Source organism: Andrographis paniculata, unplaced genomic scaffold (genome assembly GCF_009805555.1).
Source record: "Andrographis paniculata isolate CXL003 unplaced genomic scaffold, ASM980555v1 Contig64END, whole genome shotgun sequence".
Lineage (NCBI taxonomy): Eukaryota > Viridiplantae > Streptophyta > Magnoliopsida > Lamiales > Acanthaceae > Andrographis > Andrographis paniculata.
Genome location: NW_026137600.1, coordinates 2,122,570 through 2,149,866, shown reverse-complemented (window position 1 = coordinate 2,149,866; position 27,297 = coordinate 2,122,570). Strand labels below are relative to the sequence as shown.

At 30.7% G+C, this 27,297-nt stretch overlaps 1 protein-coding gene across 1 annotated transcript; it reads right to left on the bottom strand.

Annotated features, from left to right (window-relative positions):
* Positions 1-13,217: 13,217 nt before the first annotated feature.
* Positions 13,218-19,403, bottom strand: LOC127261923 (WAT1-related protein At3g28050-like). The gene is made up of 8 exons (XM_051290362.1): positions 19,157-19,403; positions 19,012-19,074; positions 18,294-18,407; positions 15,407-15,641; positions 14,944-15,102; positions 14,685-14,836; positions 14,468-14,578; positions 13,218-13,871 (listed from the first exon to the last, which is right to left on the bottom strand). Coding segments are annotated over exons 1-8 (1,032 nt in total). The 5' UTR covers positions 19,354-19,403; the 3' UTR covers positions 13,218-13,870.
* Positions 19,404-27,297: the final 7,894 nt, after the last annotated feature.

Genomic DNA, 27,297 nt, shown 5'->3' with positions numbered 1-27,297 from the left:
TTTAAATATCAACATTCAAAATATAAATGTAAACTTTTTGAGAGGTGAATGGATAAAGTTTTTTATTTTTTTTTCAATTAATTAAGGATAGATTAACTAAAATAGAATGCTGAATTATAAATAAAGACAAGACAGAAAATTTACAAATATACAAAATAATTTTGATATCCTCTTGATGTTGATTAAAATTTAGGAATATTCTGAATGTTTTTAATTTGTTGGATCAATTTTATTGACAATTCAACGATTGAGTTTGATTGAGGGTATTTTGGTAATTCAAAAATTAATTAAGATATCTAATTAAAAAAATCAATTAAAAACAGTTATCATAGCTACCTCCGATAATTTTGGGATTAAGTTTTTCTTAAATAAAACAAAAACGTTTGCAAATAATTACTTTTAAAATCGTATAAATTCAAATTATAAAGATGTATACAGTATGACAAAATGATATCTCTATAATATTATTGTGATGTTTTCCATGAAATACTTTTCCTATATAATTTAATTAAATGATGTCCAAGTAGATGCATTATGATACATTATGATTATGATATGACAATTATTTAAATAAATTAAAAATAAAATATATATATATATCCTTCTCACCCCATCTTATTTATCGAACCCTAAATTCACTATGCAGATACCCTCTCTCTCGTTGTGCTGCCTCCGTCTATATAACACAGTCCGCCGCCGCCACTAACCTCTTCAGCCACGCCCATTGCCGCTGCCGACCTCTACGGCCATGCCCGCCGCCATCAAATAACCGCCACCGCCATCGATTCCTTCTCTATCTGCCCATCCGCACTTGACGGAAGTCGGCGACAACACGCAATTCCTCTTCTATTTAGAAGTTCACATTTGACGAATCTTCCAATGACAGATTCAATGAAGCGAGATCCTGAGGCTTCTATTAAACCCAAAACGAAGATATCGAAGAACATTCAACAACGATAAGCTCTTTCGGCCAAGCGGACAGATTTGGTGGTTGTGTTTTCAATACTGCGTACTTGATTAGTCTCTTTTAGAAAAAAATATCAATACAGTTATTCCTAAAAATATTTTTGTTGGCCTCCGGACACGTACGATGTATATTCATGGCACATATGTTGTTTAACTCATGATAGACTGATGATACTAAACCTTATTGTGCACACTTTTATTTCATGTTATAGTTTATATTTATGATTTACATATTGCATAGTTATGATATATTGATCAGATTTAAATGATGGGCTATGTTAAATATATCTTTCACCATTATGTTTATAAATATGATATATAACTTATTAGGTAGACATGAGATATACATCAAATATAAATTATGTAAGTTGCTTATAGGGATTTATAGGGATGTTGCACATATAGTTATGATATATTTCATTTTATGATTCATATATTGTATAGTTATGATGTATTATTCAGGTTTAAATGATGGATTATGTTATATATATATATATATATTTTTCACCATTATATTATATGTATAACTGAGTGGCAACCTCCTCTGAATATGTTCGTTTATTATTGGGGTAAACTTTACTATTATTTTTGCACCATTTTTTATTGCGGCAATAATAAATGTATTGCATATTTGATGATCACTTTTTGCCTTTTTACATTTGTTTTTGCACTGCAAATATTTGTCTATACGCATATCTAAAAAATGACTTATACGTATCATTGGAGTTTGCAAAAGATGCATTTGTCCAATAGTCGTCACCTGAAGAGTCAAATGATATATATTGTTATAAAATATGTTGTTTATTTTAATGTAATATTGTTTACGGAATATTGATGTAACTAAATTACTTGCTTTCCCTTTTTTTTACGTAGTATATGATTGGATAAATATTTTATATGTTTTTTAGCCATTTAAATAATGAAAATAATAATATATATAATTTAACTTGTAGGAGGTTGATCTTAAATTTAAGGGTAAATTATTTTAATTTAAACACTTTAAAATTTGGATAAAGTATACTCTTTATCTTATTGATTTCAAATATAATTTAATAGAACAATCGATTAAATTATATTATAAAATTAAAATTTTTAAGTGAGACTTAAATAAATTCTACAAAAATATAATAAAAATTTAAAATTGTCTCAAAAAAATAATGTAAACAATTTTTATTTTATTTTAATTTCAGGCTACATATTATTCGCACAAATATTGGATTCGACAATTAGGATAAATTTAATGTATCTAATTGAACTAATGGAAGCATGCAAGTCTTCTATTGTTTCAACCATTGATTAAATAATTCTCTTGCGCAACTATTGATACGTTGATTGACTAATGCATATATATTTATAATATGATGTTTAAAAGATTGGTATATGATGTAATAAAAATTCGTCAATACGTTACTTTCGCGATTGATAAAAAAACTTACCCAATTTTGTAATTTCTAAAACGTTATCTTCGTCCACAATACACTGGAATATACCGAAATGCACATCATTTTGCTTCATCTTGTTCTACGCTCCGACTTCTTTCGCAATTTATTTTTTTGGATGAATGTCAGTGAAAGAAGATGTAGGTATTTTTTTTTTTATGTGAATCGACTAAAATTATGAATACGACCTGCATCTATCTGTATTTATATTCTCTTAATTTATTTTAAAACAAAGTATTGACTTATTAATTATAAAAATCAAATTATATATCTACCCATGACTGCAATCTCATCTGTTGATTAAAATTTTGATTGGACGATTGATATTTTTTCAGGATGGTCCTGAACAATACCCGGATTGTATACTAAAAATGTCAAGTAGAAATTATTGAAGGGATGAAGTTCAAATTTCTAAATATGTTTTTCAAACGTAGGAATGGTAATTGGACCCGGGTTGTGATCAAAGTAGAGAGGTAGATGAAATTTCAATGTTTGAATAATAGTTTCGAATAAAATATTTTTGTTTGGTTTTAATTCTAAATAAGATGTTTTGTAACTTTTTATTTAAATGATATTTTATGTAATGTTTTATGTAAAAAAAAAAATTAATCTTTTATTAGGAATTAAGCTATGTATAATTTTTCAAATAAAAAACAAACACAATATATATTAATAAAAATTAAGATATTGAATTAAATTATCGTTAAAAAATTATGCTGTATTTTGTATACATTCTAAAAATAATTCAAGTATTTATTTCTAGACATTTGAAAATATTCTATTATATTTTTTTAAAAAAATATAGTACATTTTTCTAAACATTTTATAATATTCTATACTTTTAATATTAGTTTTATATACATTCACATGTAATGCTTATATAAACATTATTATGTTATATTATAAGTGAAATATGTATAATTTTTCAAATAAAAAACAAACACAATATATATTAATAAAAATTAAGATATTAAATTAAATTATTGTTAAAAATATTTGTTATATTTTGTATACAATCTAAAAATAATCTAAGTATTTATTTCTAAATATTTGAAAATATTCTATTATATTTTTTAAAAAAAATATAGTACATTTTTTCTAAACATTTTATAATATTTTATACTTTTAATATTAGTTTTATATACCATTCATGTGTAATGCTTATATAAACATAATTATGTTATATTGTAAGTGAAATATGTATAAATTTTCAAATAAAAAACAAACACAATATATATATATTAATAAAAATTAAGATATTGAATTAAATTATATACATTCTAAAAATAATCCAAGTATTTATTTCTAGACATTTGAAAATATTCTATTATATTTTTTAAAAAAAAATATAATACATTTTTTCTAAATATTTTATAATATTCTATACTTTTAAATATTAGTTTTATATACGTTAATGTGTAATGCTTATATAAACATAATTATGTTATATTGTAAGTGAGATATGTATAAATTTTTCAAATAAAAAACAAACACAATATATATATATATTAATAAAAATTAAGATATTTAATTAAATTATCGTTAAAAAATTATGTTGTATTTTGTATACATTCTAAAAATAATCTAAGTATTTATTTCTAGACATTTGAAAATATTCTATTATATTTTTTTAAAAAATAATATAGTTAATTTTTTCTAAATATTTTATAATATTCTATACTTTTAATATTAGTTTTATATCCCTTCATGTGTAATGCTTATATAAACATCGTTATGTTATATTGTAACTGAAATATGTACTCTATCTTTGTCCCATAACTATGTATCAATTTGCTTTTTAGAGGGAGTTTTAGAAATATTAGTATTATATTGGAATTTAGTAGAAATAAAGTATAAATGATTAAAAATAACCTTATTTGTATTGTGTGATATAAATGTAATGACATTTGGGTAATATATTGTAAGTTGTAAAGGTATTTGTAATGTTAGGTAGATAGTGCAATTACTAAAAAAAGAAATTGATACTTTATTATGGAACAGACTAAAATAGAAAAATGAATACTTTGTTATGGGACGAAGGGAATATAAATTTTCAAATAAAAAACAAACACAATATATATATATTAATAAAAATTACGATATTGAATTAAATTATCGTTAAAAAATTATGTTGTATTTTGTATACATTCTAAAAATAATCTAAGTATTTATTTCTAGACATTTGAAAATATTCTATCGCTCCCTCCGTCTGCCAAATTTATTCCCACTTTCCTTTTAGTCTGTCTACTAAATTTATCTCATTACTAATTTTGGCAAAGTCAACAAATCAATATTTAATTATTACCCTATATTCAACACTTATTTACAACAAATACCACTAATTTTATTACATTTTCTCTCTTTATTTACTTTATTTTTTAACTAAATTTTCAAAAATACCTTCAACTACTTATCAATTTTTCAATAAAATATTTATTTTTAAATTCCCGTGCCGAACCCAAATAAGCTAATTTTAATGGCCGGAGGGAGTATATTTTTTAAAAAGAATGTAGTACATTTTTTCTAAACATTTTATAATATTCTATACATTTAATAATAGTTTTATATACCTTCATGTGTAATGTTTACATAAACATAATTATGTTATATTGTAAGTGAAATATGTATAATTTTTCAAATAAAGAACAAACACAATATATATATATATTAATAAAAATTACGATATTGAATTAAATTATCGTTAAAAAATTATGTTGTATTTTGTATACATTCTAAAAATAATCTAAGTATTTATTTCTAGATATTTGAAAATATTCTATTATATTTTTAAATAGAATATAGTACATTTTTTCTAAATATTTTATAATATTCTATACTTTTAATATTAGTTTTATATACCTTCGTGTGTAATGCTTATATAAACATCATTATGTTATATTGTAAGCGAAATAATTTTTTCTATATTTTTTCTTATTTTTGTTTTTTTTAATGTTTTGATTTGAATTTTTTGCTTTGATATGGAATATAGAGAATTGTGTCAGCAATATAAAAAATTATTGAGAATTTTGGGGTACAAACTCAAGTCCCACATTGGAAATTGTAAAGAAAATTCTACATTTTATAAGTCCTAAATCAACTCCACTAGTATGAGGCCTTTTGGAGTAAGTTCAAAAACAAATCCGTGCGGGCTCAGCCCAAAGCGGACAATATCATACTAACGTTGAGTTTAGGGTTTAGCCCAATCGGTCCTAACTAATGTTAGTTGAGCCAGTCCCAACAAAAATTATATCTTATATTTTAAGTTTTATTTTGTAAGAAGACAAAATATATATATATATTAATTATGGGATTAGATTTTAGGTTTTTAACATGAGTTATGGTCTTCTTGTTACTTTCTTATTTGATCTTCTCTATTTTTCTTTAACAGAAAAGAAAAAATGAGTAGGATCGTGGCAAGAATTCGTAACCGTGGTTTTAATACATTACACTCGAGGCTTCATTATCCATTGAGCTTGGCATTCTTTTGCTTCTATTAAGTTGGAAAAAACCATTTCCATTGACATTGCCCTCGTAGTATTTTTTATTGCGGGAGTTAGTTTTACTGTCGTACCATTATTATTTCGGGAGAAGAACAACTGCTTTCTGCATGCATTGTAAATTTATGGACATCCCTAATTTGCATGGACTTGTTTTTGTTACTTGAGGATCAGCGAAAATGCTGATAAAACTCAAGAAACAATACTCGAGCAACAACAACAGAGTCGAGCAACAGTAACATATGGTGGATAAAATGTTCGAGCAGCTAAACAAAAAGTTCGAAGAGTCTGAGAGTAAAATACAGTAGTTGGTTGAAAAAAATACATGACAAGCGTCACACGCTGCAAAATTTAAATAAAATAAACCTACTTCTACAATAAAAATAACGTAGTATAGATGAAGTAGAGTCGTCTCCTCAGGGAATTAAAAGGGTTTTATTTTCGATTTTTTATTTTATAAATATAATAAAAGGGGGATTTTGGAAGTAGGAAATAAAAATAAAATAACAAAATAAAAACTCTATGACTAAAAGATAAATTCAATAAAAATAAATTTTCAGTTTATGAATGAAATTGACAATTTGGGTAGTGGATTTGATCATCGATAAATATTTAATTTTATTAGTTTCTAAATAAATTAGTTATAGTTACCGACACGCGTCTAATAACCAACTCTTCCTTAATTTCTCGACAGTTTAGGTACGCCCTTCAACTGCTTCCCTAGTTAGACTAGGAACCCTAGTGACGCCACAATGAATTTACTAGCCTAACCCCCTTACGAACCAAAAGAGCCTAATTCAATTTAACAATTACCTATGCAAAATTGTTTAAAATTGATTCTATTATTTCCTAATGGTGTCTGCTACTAGTTGCTACTTGAACCAAATTAAAACGCAATTACGGACGCCTAATTTAGTTTAGCAATTAATCCTTAATTTAGTTTTTTTTTTCTTGTTGGGGTCTTTTTCTATTTTCTTTTCTTCTTCTTCTTTTTTTTTTTTAAAAAATATATATATATACGTCTTTCACTACTCGTTCTCATTTAAGCAAACACTTCTGAATGCATTATTTATTTATACTAAAACTTCGTTCCTAACTGGTGTCGAACAAATAAAGTGCATCACAACGTGAACTTAAGATAATTCTTTCTAGCATAGGGTTCAAATCGGAGAAGGCTTATTATCAAAGGAATAGTATGAGACTAAAAGACGGTTTAATATAGAAGAAAAATAGGCTAAAAAGTCTCAAATGAGCTAACTAGGGGAAATATATTGTGCTGGGTGATGAAAAACAAAAAGGCTTAATGGGTTACCTAATGCCCTTATCATTTTCAAAATACAAGATTCGATAGTTGCAAGTTCAACATGCATAATCACTAAAGTTCTAGGTAGAGCTGTTAAACGAATCGAATAGCTCGCGAGCCAAGCTCGGCTCGGCTCGGCTCGTTAACGGCTCGACTCAGCTCGTTTATCTCTATAAACGAGCCGAGCTCGAGCTCGGCTCGTGAGTAATTCGAGTAGACTCATTAAGACTTGGGCATTTTTGTCATTTTATATATTTGAATATATATTAATTTTATTTCATATTTTTTTAATTTTCATTCTTAAAATTTAAAATTTTTCCAACTTCCCACCACATCCCATTTATAGGAAAAGTAGTAATCGTAACCCTAATTTCCTTTTTTCTTCTTCTTCAATCTTCACGCAGTCATCATCGGCATTAAAATAATCTTCTTTATAAATTTTCAAGATTCTTCCACTATATTCTGAAACTTCCACTAGTATAATCTTTTAGTTCTATTTTCAAAGGAGATTAAAACCAAAGCACCACAGGCCACAAATCACGACAGAAAATTTTGCGTTGGTATTACTTCTTAGTTTTACCCTATTTTATTTATTAATTATTATTATTATTATTATTATCCGTATTAATATAGTTTGTATGTATAGTTCCTTTAATTTTTTCCAATTATTTTTCCAGAGCATTGTTTATCTAATTTATAAAATAGGTGATTTAGTTAGTAGTTAGTAATTTTGTTTTATATGAATTATTTTTTTTTTCTAGTTAGAGTTTTTTTCTATATTTAGATATATCATACTTTATTTGGAATGAATTTTAAAGAATTAGTTTAATATTTAAAATAAATGAAAATTTAGTAGTCTTTTTTTATATACGTTTCTAAACTATTTTTTTTTATTTAAACGTTCTAATAATTAGAAATAATAAAAATAATATTTATATTTTTTTATTTTTAAATAATTTTAAATTAAATATTTGTGGAATATAATATTTTAGTTTTATTATTTTGCATATTCGTACAGATTTATTTTATATTGATATTTTTATATTTTACCATTCACTATATTTATTTGTTTATGATTATTTAGAATCTAATTTTGGTTAATAATTTTTCTTTTAACGTATGCACAATTCTTTTGTCCAGAGTTTATTGTCAACTCCTACAATGGAGCAAAACAATGAAGATATGGAATATTTTAATTTGATTGAAGAAATGGCTGATGAAATGAGTGAAGAAGAGTTGGAAATTATGGAAGGTGAAAATAGTTTAAAAGACAAAAATATAGATGATGAAATTGGGCATTCTAAGAAAAAACAAAGGAAAAAGAAATTCATAGTTTGGGATGAAATGATAAAGATTACATTTGAAGATGGAACAATCAAAGTGCAGTGTAATCATTGCAAGGGTCATTCTGCTAAGAGTACTACTGGAGCTACTTCTCAATACAATAGACATTTGACATCTTGCTTACAGAGGAAGTTGGCTCTCGGGGAAAAAAATAAGAGCATACAGAAAGTGTTGTCGTTTACGGAATGATCCACTGATGGTACGACTTCTATCACTAATTTTTGTTATGATCATGTCAAGGTTCGGGAACTTGCATCTCACATGGTACTCACTTATGAATATCCATTTTCTATGATAGATCATGTTGTTTTTAATAAATTCATGAAAGCAGTATCTCCATTTTATAAAACAAATTCCCGACAAATGGTTAAGGAAGACTGCATGAGTACTTATTAAATTGAAAAGAGGAAATTGAAATCATTGTTGAGGGGTGCAAGTAGGATTAGTATTACAACTGATTTGTGGAAATCTGGTCAAAAAAATTCAATATATGGTTGTAACTGCGCATTTTGTTGATTTTGGGTACTTCAAAAGCTGAGTGTTGAATTTTTGCAATATCTCCCCTCCTCACACATGAATTATTATAGTTGATGCTTTAAGCAAATTTTTTATTGATTGGGGAATTAAGAATAAGGTTGCAAGTATTACTGTAGACAATGCTTCATATAATAATGTCTGCATTATAAGGCTTAAACAAGATTTTTCTCTTCGAAAAAATTAAATATTGATGAAAAAAAATTTCATGTTTGATGTTGTGCGCATATACTTAATCTTTTGGTGCAAGATGGTCTTGATCAACTTGGTGATGTGATTGATGTTGTTAGGGATGACAAAGTATTTGAATAATTCTGAATCTAAGCTTATTCAATTTGCCAAGATTAAAAAACAATTACAATTGTCATCTAAGAAACTGATTTTGATTGTCCAACAAGATGGAATAGCACATATTTGATGTTGGCTTCAGCTTTAGAGTTGAAGGATGTGTTTCCTAGATATGCAGAAATTGATTTTGGATTCGATATAATCCTTCTGAATTAGAGTGGAAAAAAGTGGAAGAAGTGTGTGAATTTTTAGGGATATTTCATGAAATCACTAATATGATTTCTGGATATGAATATCCATCGGCCAATATCTTTCTTGTGGAGTTGTATAGGCTTAAAGAGTTGTATAGGCTTAAAGAGTTGTTGAATGAAAAAAAAAAAAAAAAGACGATATCTCTGATCACATTAAGTCTATGGAAATTGGTATGTCTACCAAGTTTGATAAGTATTGGGGGGAGAGCAATATTTTGTTATCATAGGGAACAATTTTGGATCCAAGGTACAAAATGGTTCTTATAAATCATGCTTATCCAGTAATTTATGGTGAGAATGCAGCAGAAGATTATGTGACAAAACTAAAAAAAATTCTTCATGAATTGTATGATGAATACGTGAATAGTCACATGTCTTCTCAATCTGATCAACAACAGAGGTAGGCTAAAAAAAAGAAAATAAATGAAGTTACTAGTTCTTCTGGTAAAGAGTTTGGTTCATCAGGTATTTTAATTAGTAGGGAAAAGTTTCATATGCTTTTGAGTGAAATTGATAAAACTCCTCCAGAAAAATCAGATTTGGATGTTTATTTAGAAGAAGGTAGATATGCTTGTGATGCAAATGCAAATTTGGATGTTCTTGGTTGGTGGAAAGGAGAACGATTGAGATTTCCTATTTTATCAAGAATGGCTGCAGACATACTTTTTGTCCCTGTCACAACAGTTGTTTCAGAATATGCCTTTATTGCTGGAGGTAAAGTGATTGATGATCGAAGCGCTTCTATGTCTGTTGAAATGATAGGGGGTCCGGTTATGGAAATGCTATTGTGTGGAAATGATTGGATTCGTAGCCATTATGGACTCAAAAATAATTCTTATGTAAGTAATTTTAGTTCATATTATTTATTTATTTATTTTTCATATTTGATCATTGTATATATTTGTATTAAATTTCTTATATTATTTTATAGGAACGCAATGAGACCGAGTCAAGTGCACTTGAAGAAGTTGAACTTCCTTAAAATTTTACAAACTCGCAATCACGTTATGATTTATTTTTAGTTATTTCAAGGTAAACTTTTATAGTTATTTTATTTACAACTAAAATATACTATATTTTTTTTAGTATTAATTTTTTGATTTTATTAACGCATGTACTAAGTTTTGATCAGAACTAATTTTCTCAGAAAATATTCCGTATAGTTATTTTATTAACGTCACCTCCGGCGAGCCACGCGGGCGTCTCCGGCACCGGAGGACTAAAACAGCGAAAAATTTTCACTTATAGGACTAGTTTGCGACAGGCTCCACTTACGGGACTAAAATGATAGAGGATCCAATTACGGGACTAAAAAAACAATTTACCCTAATTTTTATAATTCTTGTAACAGATCATCTTATCATTTTAATAACCTAATTGAACCTGCATAGAAATAATCTTGTAACTAAATTTTTTATTTTTTTTGGTACAATTGATCTGACAAAAGCTGCAAACATAGCACCCTTATGGCACATCAGAAGATCAAGTGTGCCGAAAAGAATTAATTACTGAGACCATTCTTATACAGAGTCCAATTATGCTACTGAAGTTAGCCCATATGTCAATTACGAAACTAAAAAAAATAATTTTTCCTACATTATATAATCATAAAACTTATCACTATCATATTTATTTTACTTGATTAATTTTAGAATAATAACTTTTAATACAAATATTACTTGAGATAAATTAATCTAGCTCATCTAGATGGAATTAATTATTTATAATTAATACATTATCAAATTGAACATAATAATATTATCTATCAAAATCACCCAAAATGAACAGTATAAAGAGTATGGTATTATCGTGTAATCCATTGCACTATTGTGTGTAATCAATTGCACGTCATTACCATGACAATTCCGCCTAGCTACGGTAATACTTCCTCCGTCCCGCGTCAAATTCCCCAGTTAGATGACCCTTTTAGTTAGATACACGATATTTTAAGTAGTATAAATTAGCAAGTTATTAATAATAAGTTATAATATTATTTTATTATTTTTTACATAAATAGTGTTGTTGGTATTTTAAATATTTTTAGCATTATATCTTAATAAAATATATACAATATAGGAGTATATCATTTTATTAATAATAAAATTTTATATAATACAGATAAATATTAAAAATATTTATTTATTTCTAATTAAAATAATTTTATAAAAAATAGGGAATTTTAAATAATAAATATAAATATTTGTTTATTGCAGAAATAAAAATGTTTTGAATAGGTCACATGTGATTAAAAATTTAATTAAATTTATTTATATTTGTTAAATATATTTAAAATAAATAAATTTATTAAAAAAATAGAAAAAAGTATCTTTTATGAAAAAAAAAAAAAAAAGAGTTGGACAAATGAAGTACTATATATATATATATATATCGGGCCTTACTATCTTCCATAACCTCAATCAATATGTTTTATCTATAAACAATGAATCTACAACCAGGGCCGTTTTTTACTTTCGAAGGGCCCGGGGCAAAATAAAAATTAGGGGCCCTTAAATATATATATATATATAATATTTTTTACCTATAATAAAATATAAATAAATAAATAAAAAATTTCTAGCATAACTTTTAAAAATTGTTTAATGCTCCCTTATATTTTAACAAACACTGTATTAAACCCTCGCCATGCAAAAAATATAGATGAAAAGTCATCTTCTCGATCACCAAAAAAATATAAAAATGAGTTTTATAGAACATTTTGAACATTTTTAAAGTATAAGGGTTCATATCATTTTTAAAATATATAGAGGATTTACACTGAGTTTTGAAATCATAAAAGAGTTATTCATAATTTTGCCTAATAAAAATAATAATTTTGTCTAATATTTATTATTTTTTTAGTGCAAAAAAATAATTAAAATAAAAACAAAAGACCCCTAAATATATATAAATGATCTACTCCGATTTTTTTTACCTATAATAGAATATAAGTCATTAAATAAAATAATTTTTTCAGAATTTTTAGATAAAATATCAATAATAGTATTAATATTAACAATATTAAAACAAAAATTAGGGGCCCAGTATAAATAATATATTTTTTTTATCTATAATAAAATATAAATAATTAAATAAAATAAATTTCTTAATATTTTTATATGCAAAATATCAATAATACTATTAATATTAACTTTGTTTAATTCTTTTTAATGCATAAAAAAATATTTTTAAATTTTGAAGGTACTAACTTAACCACTAGGCCATACTTTTGTATTAATACATTAATGGTCAAATAATTTGTATATATAAATAATTTATATATAACATAAATAAATAATGAGCCCCAATTTAGATTGGGTTCTGAACGGTCGCCCCTTTCGTCCGGGCCCAGGGACGCCCAGTGTACAACACCACATGAAAAAAGTGAGAATAGTGAAGAAAGTAAGTATGCTGAAATCAATTCGAGAGGCATGTAATCACCTGTGGATGCATGACGAGGAAGAAAACAATAAATTCGAAGATTAGGGAAAAAAAAAAAAAAGTGTTTACAATAGGTATACAAATAGAAGTAATCAATCCCTCACCTTAAGGAATGCACTTGTCCAGTTTCTGTCCGATCATTACACCAAAATCTCAGTTTTATTCCTGCAAGCTCACACAGTAGTTTCCATTGTTCTTTGTTCACAGTTCAGGCTCTCTATTTCTAACATCCTAATAATTTGAGTCTCTACTTACATGTCTTGTGCACATATTCTGGTTTGCATCTATTTCCTTTCCTATTTCAAAAATTTATCTATACCTTGTTTATGTTCCTAGATAGCTCGAATAACTTATCTTTAAGTTATCTTTAGCAAGAGAATCTTCAAGCTCTAGTTAATGTCTCTTCTTGCCTTCTAGGTGTAACTTATCTGACAATATTGGATTGCTTTCATCAAGACTCTAATAAGATCTATCAATTTCTCAGAAATCTGTAGGACTAGGACCCTTCTATCACCTAAGTTATTTTCTGGTGTAATTTTTCTGACAATATTCCCGCATGTTCATCTTGACTCGAATTACTCAGTATGATCCATCATTTTCTTGACCATCTCTAGCCCTAGCACCTCTCTGTATCACTTAGGTATGTCTTCCAAATTACTTTGCTACATCTACCAGAAGTGAGATCGAAAGATCGGATCTTCATCAGAAATTGTTACTTCAGGCACACCATAAACTCTGAACTTGGCAAACATAAAGCTTTACCAACCTCCAGCTCATCCTTATTTTAATGAATACGAGTGGCATAATCAACCTATCGAATATAATCCAAACGGCATCAGTTACGAACTTGATTTTCCTATAGTATATGACTAACATTGTTTATTGAAGGATAGCTCATGTAAATTCAGTAGATCTCTTATGTTCAATTAGAGACTGTCGCTTTTGAAACTTTCCAATGCCCTCTTCCTCGTTTCATAAGAAATATTACGGGTTATTTAACAAATGAACATATAAAATCAATGTATTTTAATAAATACCAAATCTTAATACATGACACATAACACAAATGCCTTAGACAGTGATCTGATCACGAACTCGAATGCATTAAAAGGTAAATTTCCAGCAAAACCCAATTTTATTTCTCCCAATCCCAAGTCCAGTGTTGGGTCAGGTACCGCAAGATATTAAGTCAAATCGGACCTTAAAGTTTAAAACCTTATCTTGATTGTTTTTCAGGCATGTCCTACCCGACAATTGCATTTAAAAATTAAATTAAAGAACATTAACACTTGAATGTTGAAACATGTTCCATTTTATTGAGCATAAAGAATACATTTGCACACTTGTTTACTGTCACAAGATTTCAGTAAATGTTGAAGGCATAAACAGACAAATATCTACACTTACTATTGCAACAAAGGAGTTGATGATTCCAATCCATCAATTTCCTCCGCTTCTTTAGCTTTTCCCCACAGCACAGCATAGAATCCAACGACCAACACCACTGCACCAATCAAACTGCAGAACAAAAGGAATAACGGATATTAGAAAACATTTCAGTGCAAATAAGGACTGAAAGGTTTTCCAATTAAGTCTTGCAGAAGTTGTTGAGTTTGACAAATACCTTCCAACATAGAGAACATCACCCATGAAGACAACACCGATTACAACAGCAATGACAATAGTCAATGGTTTAAAAAGGGAAACAAAGAATGGCCCCCTCTTCCATATGCACCAAGCCGTAACATAAAGCCTATATGCTATGTTAATGATGGCCTGCCATCACAGATTGTAAATTGAGCATAAATTAATTCGGGAGATTTAACAATAGTTTGGCGCTGATCATGTGATCAAACAATATTTTATCTATGGCCCACACTTACCGAGTAGAGGACGGCGAGTAACCCAATCTTTGTTTCAATTCGCCATGCCCTTCTATCTCTTTCTGCAATCAGAGTAACAATAGATGACTGGATCATGACGAATAAGCAGTATATAGCCACTACAATCATTTCAGCTGGATACATCTTCAATATGGCAGCCTGCGTCCAGAAGAAAAACATTAAAAGTAACATCATCGGTTTGTTCCCAATTTTTTCTTACTTGGATAAATTCAACTAACCTCAATGTAAAACACGAAACATTTAAAAATAAAGCACACAATTGTACTTTTTTAAATGGTATTTTTTTTTTCTTAAGCCTGAAATAAAGGATTCTTTTGAAGAGCAAACTTTCTTTCTTTCTTTTTCCTTTCAAGTCAATGTATAAACATTTTATATTTTGGTAGAGGAAATAATGTATTTTATTTATGAATTTGGGCAATGTTAACGTAAAGCAAAGTGAAACCTGAAGTATGCACCATGCTGCAGTGGCGAATGAGGCAAAGATAAGCAAAAGTCCCCCAAGGACCCAATTTGGTGTGGATGGCAACAAAAGCTGATTAAAAGATCCAGAGGTTGCAGGTGAATTAAGGATAGCCGGTCCATTATAAAATGTCACGATGAATGCGCCCAGGATAGATGTAATAGTGCCCAAAGATTTTGATATGGTACTTGAGCTTCTAAAATCTAGTTCTTCCATTCTAAGACAAATTAATTAGAGAGTCATTGAAGGTTGAGCCGATATGATATGAGAAAGCTTGACAAAAACAATCATTTTCACAATAACTTGTTTCTACTTCCATATATTAGTTGATTAAAAATATCTGCAATGTGAAAGTCTCACATGATAAGATGCATTAGCTGATTAGCAACCGCAACTGTGACAATAAAATTTTCTCAAAGATCATGTATTAACTTGGTAAGATTAATACCAGAAACAAATATTCCAAATTGAAAAGAGAAAAATGTACTCAGAACATGTTGGTGAGAAATAAATCATAAAATTTGATAAAAATATATAAATTCCAGCTGTTCAGTTCCTAACCAAATGAAGGAAAGCTAATTTATACCCTATTCCACGAGAAATATTGCATCATGATATATTCCTACAAACCAAGCTTCAGTAACCAACTTGTAATGGCCCTAAATCTTCATAGTGGCAGTGGCAGTCATGATATTACAATGTCAGAATAACTTTTATGACCCTAATGACATTGGAAAAAATATCATTATGGTGCAATCTGTAAATTAGCACTTTTCGAGTGCTAATTAGTCTTTAAACTGGAAGAGTTAACAAAAGCCCCCACCCTGCCTATCAGTGGCTTGTCGTAAGAGACTTTGGGCATGTGCTTCCCATTTTCCAAAGTGAAAAGATAGTCTCACTGTCAGAGTCATGTGCCATGCTTGCAGGGGACTTGGATAATCAAAGGCCTTCAACAAGTTGAGTGGTTCCATTGAACATATTGCAAAGTTTCTATCTTCCATCAAAATTTTCCCTAAAATCTCCCTTGTGATCAGATTTTTATTATCTCAAAGCTTCCTCCTGCTGAATTGCAGAAACATTCGGAGAATCTTTGGTTTCCGTAGTGGAATACTCTAACAAGTATCAAAGAATGGCAATGTACACCAAACATTGGAAGACCAAACATATATTCAATGCCATTACCTCGTGTACCCGAGAAGGGCTCAAACTCACCATTTAATGGCTCTACAAAGTTTATGGAACCAACCAGCTAAAGTATTTGCTACTGAATTAGGGATGATCTCTTGGATCTGGTACAAATTATAGTCTTTCCAAGCATGATCTGTCATTCCTGGTCCACATAACCCAATATTTCTCTAAGGCACTGTAAGATATTAACTATTAGGTTAGTTCTGTGTACTCTTGTTTAATGTTGTCTGTTTGTTTCTTCTTATCCACCTCTTTGGTTTCTCTTTATCTTTTCATCTTTCTTTAGGATGACTACAGATAATGTAATACTGTTGTAAAGTTCAATTCAAGTTAGTACAATTCTTTTCCTTTTTCCTTTCAACACAGTAAGAGCGACACATCTCCATTCTCCAATCTTGGCTGGGTCTTCTTTTCTTCAATCGATCCTTAACTAACATCCTAATCCTGAATTGATCATAACCTATGCACCAGAGTGCTCCAGCGAACATGTTGACACCAGATGTGTTGTTGGAATCCTATTCACATGCCTATTCTCACACATGGCAATCAACATCAAGACCAATCAAACTTGGATGGTCAGCTCATTGTTCCTTTTGATTTCAAATAGTCCTATTTCACACTTCAATCGATTGCAACTTCACTATTTCATTTCAATTTCAACTGTCGTAGTTGAAATCCGGTAGACTTTGTTGCCTATTTTGCAATGGCTGCCAATGGTAAGGAATATATGTTCTATTATTCAACTCAGATTAGTAGGATGATGATCACCAATCAATGCTTGAATATAAACAATTATTCATTGTGGTCTAAGAACATTGAGTGGTTTTCAGAAGGACAGATCGTCTTCTCATCTTCAATTTCACCTTCTTAGAGATGCAACCTAGGTGGAAAATTGGAAGCAAATATGCTCATTTATTGCATGTTTTTCTTGATTCTATGAATCCTAACATTTCATGTCTGTTTTTTTTATGTTGGCACGTGCAACCAGGCACAGGATGGTGCGAAACTTCTTAATTCAAGTAACATACTTCTATGATGTATCAGTTGAATTCTTTAAATCCAAACAGGAGAGTTTGCTGATTACTTTGGAAAAGTGAAACTTGTATACGAGGAGTTGAATACTCTGGATGTTCATGACATGCAAAGCAAAGAGAACAATTGATCACAATGACATCTATTGTATGCCTAAAATCTGAATTTGAACCTGGTTCTTGGCATTGCAGATCTTTCCATCTTTTGTTGATGTATATGCAAAGTTATCTCGCTCTATTTCCAAAGTTGTGGCTTAATCTCGTGTCAAAAGGTCCACCTTTATCTCACATCCTTGGACCCATCCTATATATTGTCTTTTCTCGTTCCATGTTGGAATAGACCCGTTTTCTATGCCTATTTCCTCCATTGAGAAACATAACTTTCGACCCATTTGCCTCTCAAACTAGATGGATTCATAGACATGTTGAATGAGGTGGTTGTGGTAGGGAAAACGAGCTCACTATACCCACTACAATATAGAGCATCATGAGGAAAAGACTGTTGAGATAAATATCACACCTTCGCACAACCTAGAAACCTATGTAGGTTCCAATTTAATAGTAGTAGGTGAAACTATTTCAATCCAACCTTGAATCAACAACACATATATGGAAGAGTTAAAAGAGAATGAATAAAAATCATGTATTACCTGAATATAACAGCAAGGGCATAGGTGAATGCTGGAACCAGATTCAACATGGCTGTACTCAGTGTCGGAGAGCTGAAATTTATGCCAGCATAACTACCTATCTCTGCAAAGCATCTAGGAAGAAAATCCAAGAACTTAATGAATAGGCATATCCAGAAAAGATCAAAGTATTTTCTATTTAGCAGGCTACACTTAATGCACAAATTCATGTCGATCTCTACATGAATTGAAGCTTAACAAGCTATGATATAGTTTTAGAAGATAGTATAATATCATTATTACAAAGAATTCACCCATCAAGTAAAACTCAGGAATTAATCAATTACTACATGCCACAACAGAAATAAACCATGCCACGTGAAGCCTAACAAGCAATTCGAAAAAGTTTCCTATATATATATATTTGAAAGCCTAAGAAAAGTTACAAATAACTAATACCAACAATTCAGAAAGTAATAAGTCATTAATCGACCACATTTTGAAATACAAACACCACAGATGGGATTATGGGAAACCAACTAAGAAACACTAATTACCAGCTTAGGCATAATGCAGCCTTTTATATTGGCCCCTCCTTGAAATTAATAAGATGTCTCAAAAATCAACAACTTAGCTAAAACAAAATCTTCCCAGAATGTTGCAGGCATAGCAGCAAATTAAAGATCAACATTATTATTATTATATCCAAAATGCTAATAAGAGGGTTGATTAAACTAACCCAAAAGAAGCAAGCAAGAAAATCCTCCAGAGGACAGGAAACGATAATCGGGGCCTCTGTGACCTGTTCACAACCAAATCGTCCTAAAATTAGACCTAATTTAACAACAAATACACTGAAGTAGAGATCGCCGGAGCAGAAGAACCTGTGGATTAGAAAGGCTGTGGGGAAAAGAATGAGAGCGGCCAAGCCATTAGAGAAGACGGACAAAGTGTAAAAGCTGACCCCATTGGACATAGCCAATTTGCTGATAATCATGTTGAAGGCTAAAGCTATAACTGCTGTCACCATAGCAAGGACGGGCAGGGAGCTTTGAAGCCATGCCCGCCGCCCAGTCGCCATTTCTTCTGCAGGAGATTTCCAACTTCCAAGTAGGAGGCTGGAAGGAGGGATCAATGAATTGATATTTATGCTAATTGCAGCGTCGTATATATTTAATATTATTATTCTTATTTTATTGCTAAGTCCGTCCCACTTTTCAAGTTTATTTATTTATTTATTTATTTTTTTTCCGTTTGTTCCAGTCAGTTTTTTTAAAACAAAAAAAATTATATATTTTAATTTTATTTTAAAAATTTAATTTTAAATATAATAATCATTTATTTTAATTTTAATTTTTAATTATTTTTATTAATATATTTTTTAAATTATCGTGTCTACGGGCAGATAAAATATCCAAGACAAATGAAATATTATTTTATTATTATTATTATAATAGTGACGATCGCGCATTGATCATGTTTTATTAGATAAATATTGTCTTAGGTCATAGTCTCTACAGAACAACAAAGCAAATCATACTTAATCAAATCGTATCTGATTGACAAAATTCCAAGACTCGGAAAGTTTGAATAGTCTACATTTAAATTTTGATTTTCATAAATAATACTCTCTCGTTACATATTTTAATAAAGTGAATAATAATTATTAATTTTTTTTAAAGTAAAAAATAAAATAAAATAGAAAAGTGTAATAAATTTTATTAAAAATGAAATTAAAAATATTATTGTTGATGTATTTTTTCAACAAATAAAAAGTGAAATTCGAAAATAAGAAATATCTTCGAATTTGGTACAATTAGTGCTAGAAGCTCTAAACAATGTAAAAACAAGTAAAATAGAAACTAAATGCTACAATACTCGAAATTAAAGAGCATTTTTTTATTTGATGTCGATTGAAGATGATTGAAGATACTGGAACCAACTCTTTAAATACTCCCTAAGAAGCGTTTCGGAACTGTCGCCTGGTTGATTACAGCAACCGCCGTCAACCGCCCATTAATTCTTCTTTCATTGACACGCGTCTCCACCGTTTCACCAACCGTTCCCACCAGTTGCAGAACTCAGAACTTGCCTCTTACCCGACCTGCATGTCCACTGCCATGTTTCTTTTGCCCGACTTCGTTTCGCCCTACCTATGTGCTACCCGACCAATCCAGAGACTAATTGGTCGCTAGACCAAACGATTCCTTGGCCGCCCCATCAAGCGACCACCATCTGGTCTCTTGTCCCACCTTGTGTCGTCTGTCTCATTCTTCTTCGCCCGACCTCCATATCAGCCGATCTGCTTCTTCGCCCGACCTCACTTGGTCCGAACTCCGTATCAACCGACCTCCATATCAGCCGACCTCCGTGTCATCCGACACAACCGACTACGGCCCGCCCGACCTGCTCAACCGACTTTGGACCATCCGACCTACTTAACTGACTGAGAACCAACCGAATGAGAATCAACCGACCGCGGATCAGCCGACTAAGAACCAATCGACCGTCGATCAACCGACGGCGAAACAACCACCTCCGGTCGCCTTATCTCCTTAGATGGACGGCTGGTCCAACCGACTTCCTTTTGACTCTGTTACCATACCGTTTTACCTTGGCCCGTCCGTGGGTTAACCAACCAACTTACTTTGGTCGGACTGCAAACCAACCGACCAATTTCCTTTGGTCAGACTGCAAACCAACTGACCTGCTTATCCGACTGCGTACCATCCGATCTCCTTTTCGCCCGACTTCCTCTTTCAACCGACCTTTGGGCTGTTTGGCTTATATTCAGACTCATCCGAAATCCTACTGCCATTATTATTATTATTATTATTATTATTATTTGTCCTCAACAATTATTTTTTATAACAACCCAAAATAAAAAATGAGTATAAATTTAAATGTAGAAGAGAGTAATAATTTTAAATTTTTGAAAATTTTAATAATACCGAAAAGTTAAATTATTTATTACATAAAATAAATATTTAATACAATATTTTTTTATAAATATATATTAATAAATAATGTTAAAAAAATGTATACATGTGTTCACTCAATAGGTAAATGGGGACTTTTCTCATTTTAAAAATGTTTTTGAAAGTTTTACATTAAAAATAATTTGATAATACTACAAATTAAGATTTGATGTATAATTGGTTATTAGATTAAATAAATATTTAATATAATAATGTTTATAAAAAAATTATTATTAAATAATATAAAATAATAAAAATAAAAATGTATACATAAACAACTAATGTGTTCATTCAATATAAACAGTGTTTGTTTTTTATTTTAAAGCAAAAATTTTACTATTTATTTTATATGATTTTTAATAAAAAAAAATATATATACATTAATTTTAACACATAAGAAACCTCTTGTGTCCTCTCTATCCATTTCTTCATTAAACTAATTCCTATTCATCGTGGAGCCAAGCTGAATTCTTTTGAGTTTGATCAGCTTTCCTTTGAAATGAAATCGGACAGTATACTCCGCAAAATTCATAATTACTTGTCTAAGTTAGCTAAGTAAATCCACCCCAATTACCATATCACAACCTTCTAACTCAGAGGAAAAAAGTACTCGATTCTACCACTGTAGTGCCCAATCATAGTCAAAAGAAGAGGGATTAAGAGGTTCATTACCCCTAGCCGAAGGTTCTGATTGTGGCTCTTTACCAAGCTTAAGAACTGAGCTTTCAACGTCTTCCCTAGGCTTTCCAATTTCGCATCCAACTTCGATTCTAACCTAGCCTCCATTTGAATTTGGCCTTGCAACGTTGCAGTTTGTCCTTCCGTCATCTTCTTCGTCTGTCGCTCTAGAGTATTCAAGCGGTGCGTATAAGATTGCGTCATCAGAAAATACAGCAAAGAATACTAGCTCTGATGCCAAATGTCACGCCTTCGGCAATGGCGTGATTGGTGCTAAAAGGAATAAGACAGCTAGTTTGGTTTATTTCTCGATTAATTTCCCGCATTGCTGCTAATACGTATTTATAGTTTTCATTACAAATATTAAAGGAAACGTATTTTTATATATTCAGTGATTTCTATCTTCTTCTTCTTCGTGAAAAATGTATATGATCGATTTGAATTTGTGAGTTTGGCGGTAATTAGAATTAAACTTTTGAGTTTTCTGATCGATTTGAATTTGTTGATTTTGGCATTAATTATTATTAAGCTTGTGAGTTCTCTTCATGTTCTTACCATGTTTAATGGTTTTGTCCGTGTGAAAAGAAAAGAAACACCAAACAATTAACTTAGAACTAACTTGCGTTTTTAATCCATTACATATACAAGCATCTCGTTTGATACAATAATATATGCAAAAAATTCAATCTCTATTCTTTTGGAGAATTTATCCGAATGGTTTTGTCCATTATAAATATAAAAAGTTGTTTGAAATAATGTACAAAATAGAATGTTTAAAGAATATTAATGAAAAATAGAGTTATGATTAAAGTAAAAAAAGTACTATAGTATGATTAGAGTACATTGCAATATTATTATTAATTATTGTTTTTTTTTTTATCAGTATTAGTTATTGTTATTATTATTATAATTAATATTGGTTGAATGACAATCACTTTAAATATATATATATATATACATATTTTTATTTTATTAGTATTATTTTTTTTAATGACGTGGAAATCCGCAGTCGCTACCAGAAAGTGTACTGGGGTAAACTACCGGCCGAACCTAGGCCCGAAAAAGCAAATCATGCGAACTATGTGTGTCAGGTAATGCATTGAAAATTTGAATTCATAATTTCACGGTGACACTATATACATATTTATATCGAAATCTATAAGATATAATAATGTATATAAATAGTGCATCCAATTGTATTATTATTATTATTATTATTATTATTATTATTATTAATTTGATTTTATTATATGATATTCAAATTAATACAATGTTAAACTTTTGCAATCATTTAAATTGAAAGATGTCCATCTAAATCATATATTAATAATGTTAGATATTTTGATACTTTAATATATCTTATAGTTTTACATTTACCAAATGTGAATCATAGATACCATCATTTGTAGACAAAAAATAAAATAATAATAATAAAATGAGGGAGTGCTTCCTTTTAATAAAATTATAATATACATGCAATAGTATTTTTAAACTTTTCTTCTTACAGTCTCGTGTTATTACTTTTTGGTTTTTGAATTTCTTACTTAATTATGTATTTTTTTAATTACTATTCATTTCCTTCCCCATTAAGGGGTACAATTGTACGAAATTTAAAAAATAATTATATTTTAATTGTAGTGGCAGTGGTAGTTAAAAGTAGAGAAAAATTTTGTTTTTATTTTTGGTAAAATAGCAAAATATTCTTTTGTAATTTTTTATAGTTCTAAAATTTCAAAAAATCTACTGGTGATTTCCATCCGAACCTAATACCCTGCAAATCAGGTCTGACGGAAAAGTCAAATTAGGCGCCACCAAGCCATCCCTTACGAATTCAAATTTGATTTTCCCTCAATTTTTGGTAGCTCTGGGAGCACAATTCTCTGACTTAAAAATTAAAAAAATAATAACAAAATGAAAAGAAATTTTTTTAATCTTCTAATAAATTATATTAAAAAAAACTTTCAGAAAAATAAGAAAGAGAAAGAAGACTTGCAAAAATAAAGTAGAATACATGAAAGAAGGTGGAGGAACAAAAAAATACATTTAATAAAGCCAAAGAGAATATTTTAGTAATTTCATATAGAGATATGTCAGTTGATCAACCAAAAATCGCATTTCATACATACTATTGCCGTTAAGTCTTAACGGAGAGAGATTTTTCTGCAACATTTTAGAAACCATGAGTATATTTTTTGAAATTTTAGAACAATTGGGTGTTTTAAGCAAATTCGAAACACCACAAAGGAATTTTTTGCTATCTTGCCTTTATTTTTCAATATACATATAATTATATGAATATATGATGGTAAAAATAGAGGTATTTGTAGAAAAAATCGAGTTCATAGTTACTAAAAAAGATATATACATTTGTTGTTGAGCTTGATTTGTAGCATTCATTGGACTTCCTGTATAACCAGTAATTGGACTTTTCGGTAGTCGATATTTGACAAGATTCCGAGCTAATAGAGACATTTCGTCATAGTTCCAAGCAAAACAATTCCAAAACTTGTTAATTAATTTGATGAGATAATTTCTGGAGATGTCATCCGACAAGGTGTTGATTCGAATAGTCCTGGGACTCACTTTACTCCATAAATTAATTTCGTCAAGTGAATCCTGCAGAATTGTCCTACGGATGGGATTCGGGGACTATTCATCTTCTTGCAACTCGACTCCATCAATACAACGGAATTATCTTTTTTATCATGATTTCACTCTAATCTGATCGGGGCTGATTTCAATGGGCAATGAAAAATCCAATTGTATTTACCATAAAATCGCCATGGAACTGAAGTGCGAGGTCAAGGTCATGATCCGAGGCAATAATATTCAAACTAGCCTCAGAAAAACTATCTTCATCATGGGCATTGATCCTAGTTTCCTACTATGTATCTCCAAATCACCGTAACCATTGGTATTTTCCCTTTATCCTTATTAGGCACAACTTGTCAAGTGCTCAGCTTCGGCTTGATGCTTCTGTCTCCATTTTTTTCGGCTATTTAAGTTGTGCTGAAGATTTCTGAACTGAATAGATTGCTCGGGGATTGTCCTGATCACATGCCCAGCTCGGACTTTACTCAAATATTGTTTAAGATTTTTGCGTGACGCCCCTGCCCAAGCAGCACATCGGAGATCGGTTTCGGACCTTGCTCGCTCGCCAGCCGCACTGCTTGACGTCAACGCTATCGGCGCCTTTCCAAGGATCGGGACAGTTGTTGAAATTTATTCCAACCTTGATTAATTGTCCAGCTCCTATCTTGTGGACCTCTTTCAGGTCACCAAGCCAGGTGAGGAAAAATGACGACTTAATATACCGACGACACCCTCCAAATCTCTATGAATATTCTTTTCGAAACTCACTTCGGCCATGGTATTCGAGGGTGCCAATCTGTCCCATACATGAGCTAAGCATGGAGGACCGTAGGCCCGGCCTAAATGCTTGACAATAGGTTTTCTCTATTGGCGCTTTTGACCCTTTTTTTTTTTTTTCTGAGGATAAATTTCCACCATGTTCATAGGAGTAAGGAATGGGTTGGTATCGATCTTCACCTTTGGCCAATCGGCGAGGCATAATCGGGCTTCTTTGATTGCCTTTTGTACTGTATTTCCGAATGCAATGCAATTTTCAACGGTATGGAAAAAAATTCTATGTCATTTATAAAATTCCTTCCCTTTTAACTCCTCATCGGATGAAAATTTATTCCCATCTTTCAGCCAAAGTTGCTTGTTTTCAAAAAATAGCTAAATATTTTTTTCAATTTGGTGATATCAAATAAGTATTTTATAAATATTTTCCTTTCGAATTGTTTTTTTTTCTTAGCCGTTTACGAAGCTGGGCAAGTGTATGCCTCTTCTGGTGAAAATTCAGCGAGGGATATGTCATCGGTTTCATCGTCGAAAGCCGGCTCATTCTTTTGATCCTGCACAAAATGAATCGTCTGGAAAGTAGGTTGGTATCGATTAGCTTGTGCGTCATGGCAGATTTGTTTTGTGACGATTCGCAGATGAGCAGATGCCTCGATCATGGTTGCAGTGTTGTGCAATGTGGCCGGGGGCGTTAGAATCGGCAGTGAACATGTGCGTCGTTGCGTGTCTTCCATGATCACTTTGTGGTTGCTTCGGACAAGATGGATTGGAGAATTCGGCGGTTTCTCTGCTGGTCCATGACTTTGAGGAGGGCCTCAGAAAATCCGAAGACTAGCATTTGACGGTTGTGCAATCGAAGGAGCGGGCATCTGTGCTGATTGCGCAAATACTAGCTGTCGGACAGCTCCTCGATGTGCATTGTAAAGATGGCGTCCTTCGGGTATGTCTTATGATGTCGGGGTCTGGAAAGCCACACAAACTCCTGTTGAAAACGACGCAGCTCATTGCGCTGAAGTTGAACCCGTCACCGTGCCTGCGAAGCTCGAAAACCTTGCATCTTTTGCGAAAATGAACTCATCGGACTGTCAAACTGCCCCCTATCCCCATATCCAGATATCGGGCCGACTAGGAACTATGTAGGTGCCACCCTGAACGTTGTAAAATAGGCGGAATGCGGCGGCGGAGGCCAACCACACCAAGCAGTCTCTTATCTTTGCTCCGGGATAATTTGCAGCTGCGGTAGCATGGATTTTGCCGTGGTTGGCGGCGGTGGCTGCGGGTTGGCTACCATCATTGGTGGAAAAATAATCTGCGGAGCTCCCGGAACGATCACCGATTTGGGTAAAGGCACCGTTGGAATAGCTGGTGGCGGCGCATATGGATTTTGCCCCTTGGCCTCCGTTGAAGTAGGGGCCTCCGTGTACGGGACGTTCTTCAACGATGTCGGTGGTTGTTCGCCGATCGGTGTTTCATCTTTGAATTCTTGACTATTCTTGAAACTCATCTCGATGCATGACTTTGCAAGTTTATGAATGTAGAAGAACACGACGTGTTCCACCAGACATATCAATCTGTTATCGCTCGAAAATCTCCTTCAACCGTTTATCGGAACGAGCAGGTTAAAAATTGAATAGGTTCTTCAGCTTCCTTCATAAAGAATTCGGAATCGTATTCGCAACAAAAATAATAAACGAAAGAAGGGGCGAAGAGAATAAATAAATAAATAAATAAATAATAAAAATAAAAAGAAATTAATCGAAGCAAGAAAAATAAAAAAGAAAAAGGAAAGCAAAAAAAAGAAGAAAAGTAAATTGTATAAAAATTGAGAGTAAAAATACGGTAACGGTGTCCCTCAAAATAATCTACATACTACTTTGTGCTAATAAACTATCTAAAGTCAAATAATATTTTATTTCACATAATTTTTGGATAACAACTAATGCAAGATAAAAAAATAAAAATAAAAATAAAAAAAATAAAAAAATTGTATATATTAACGCGTA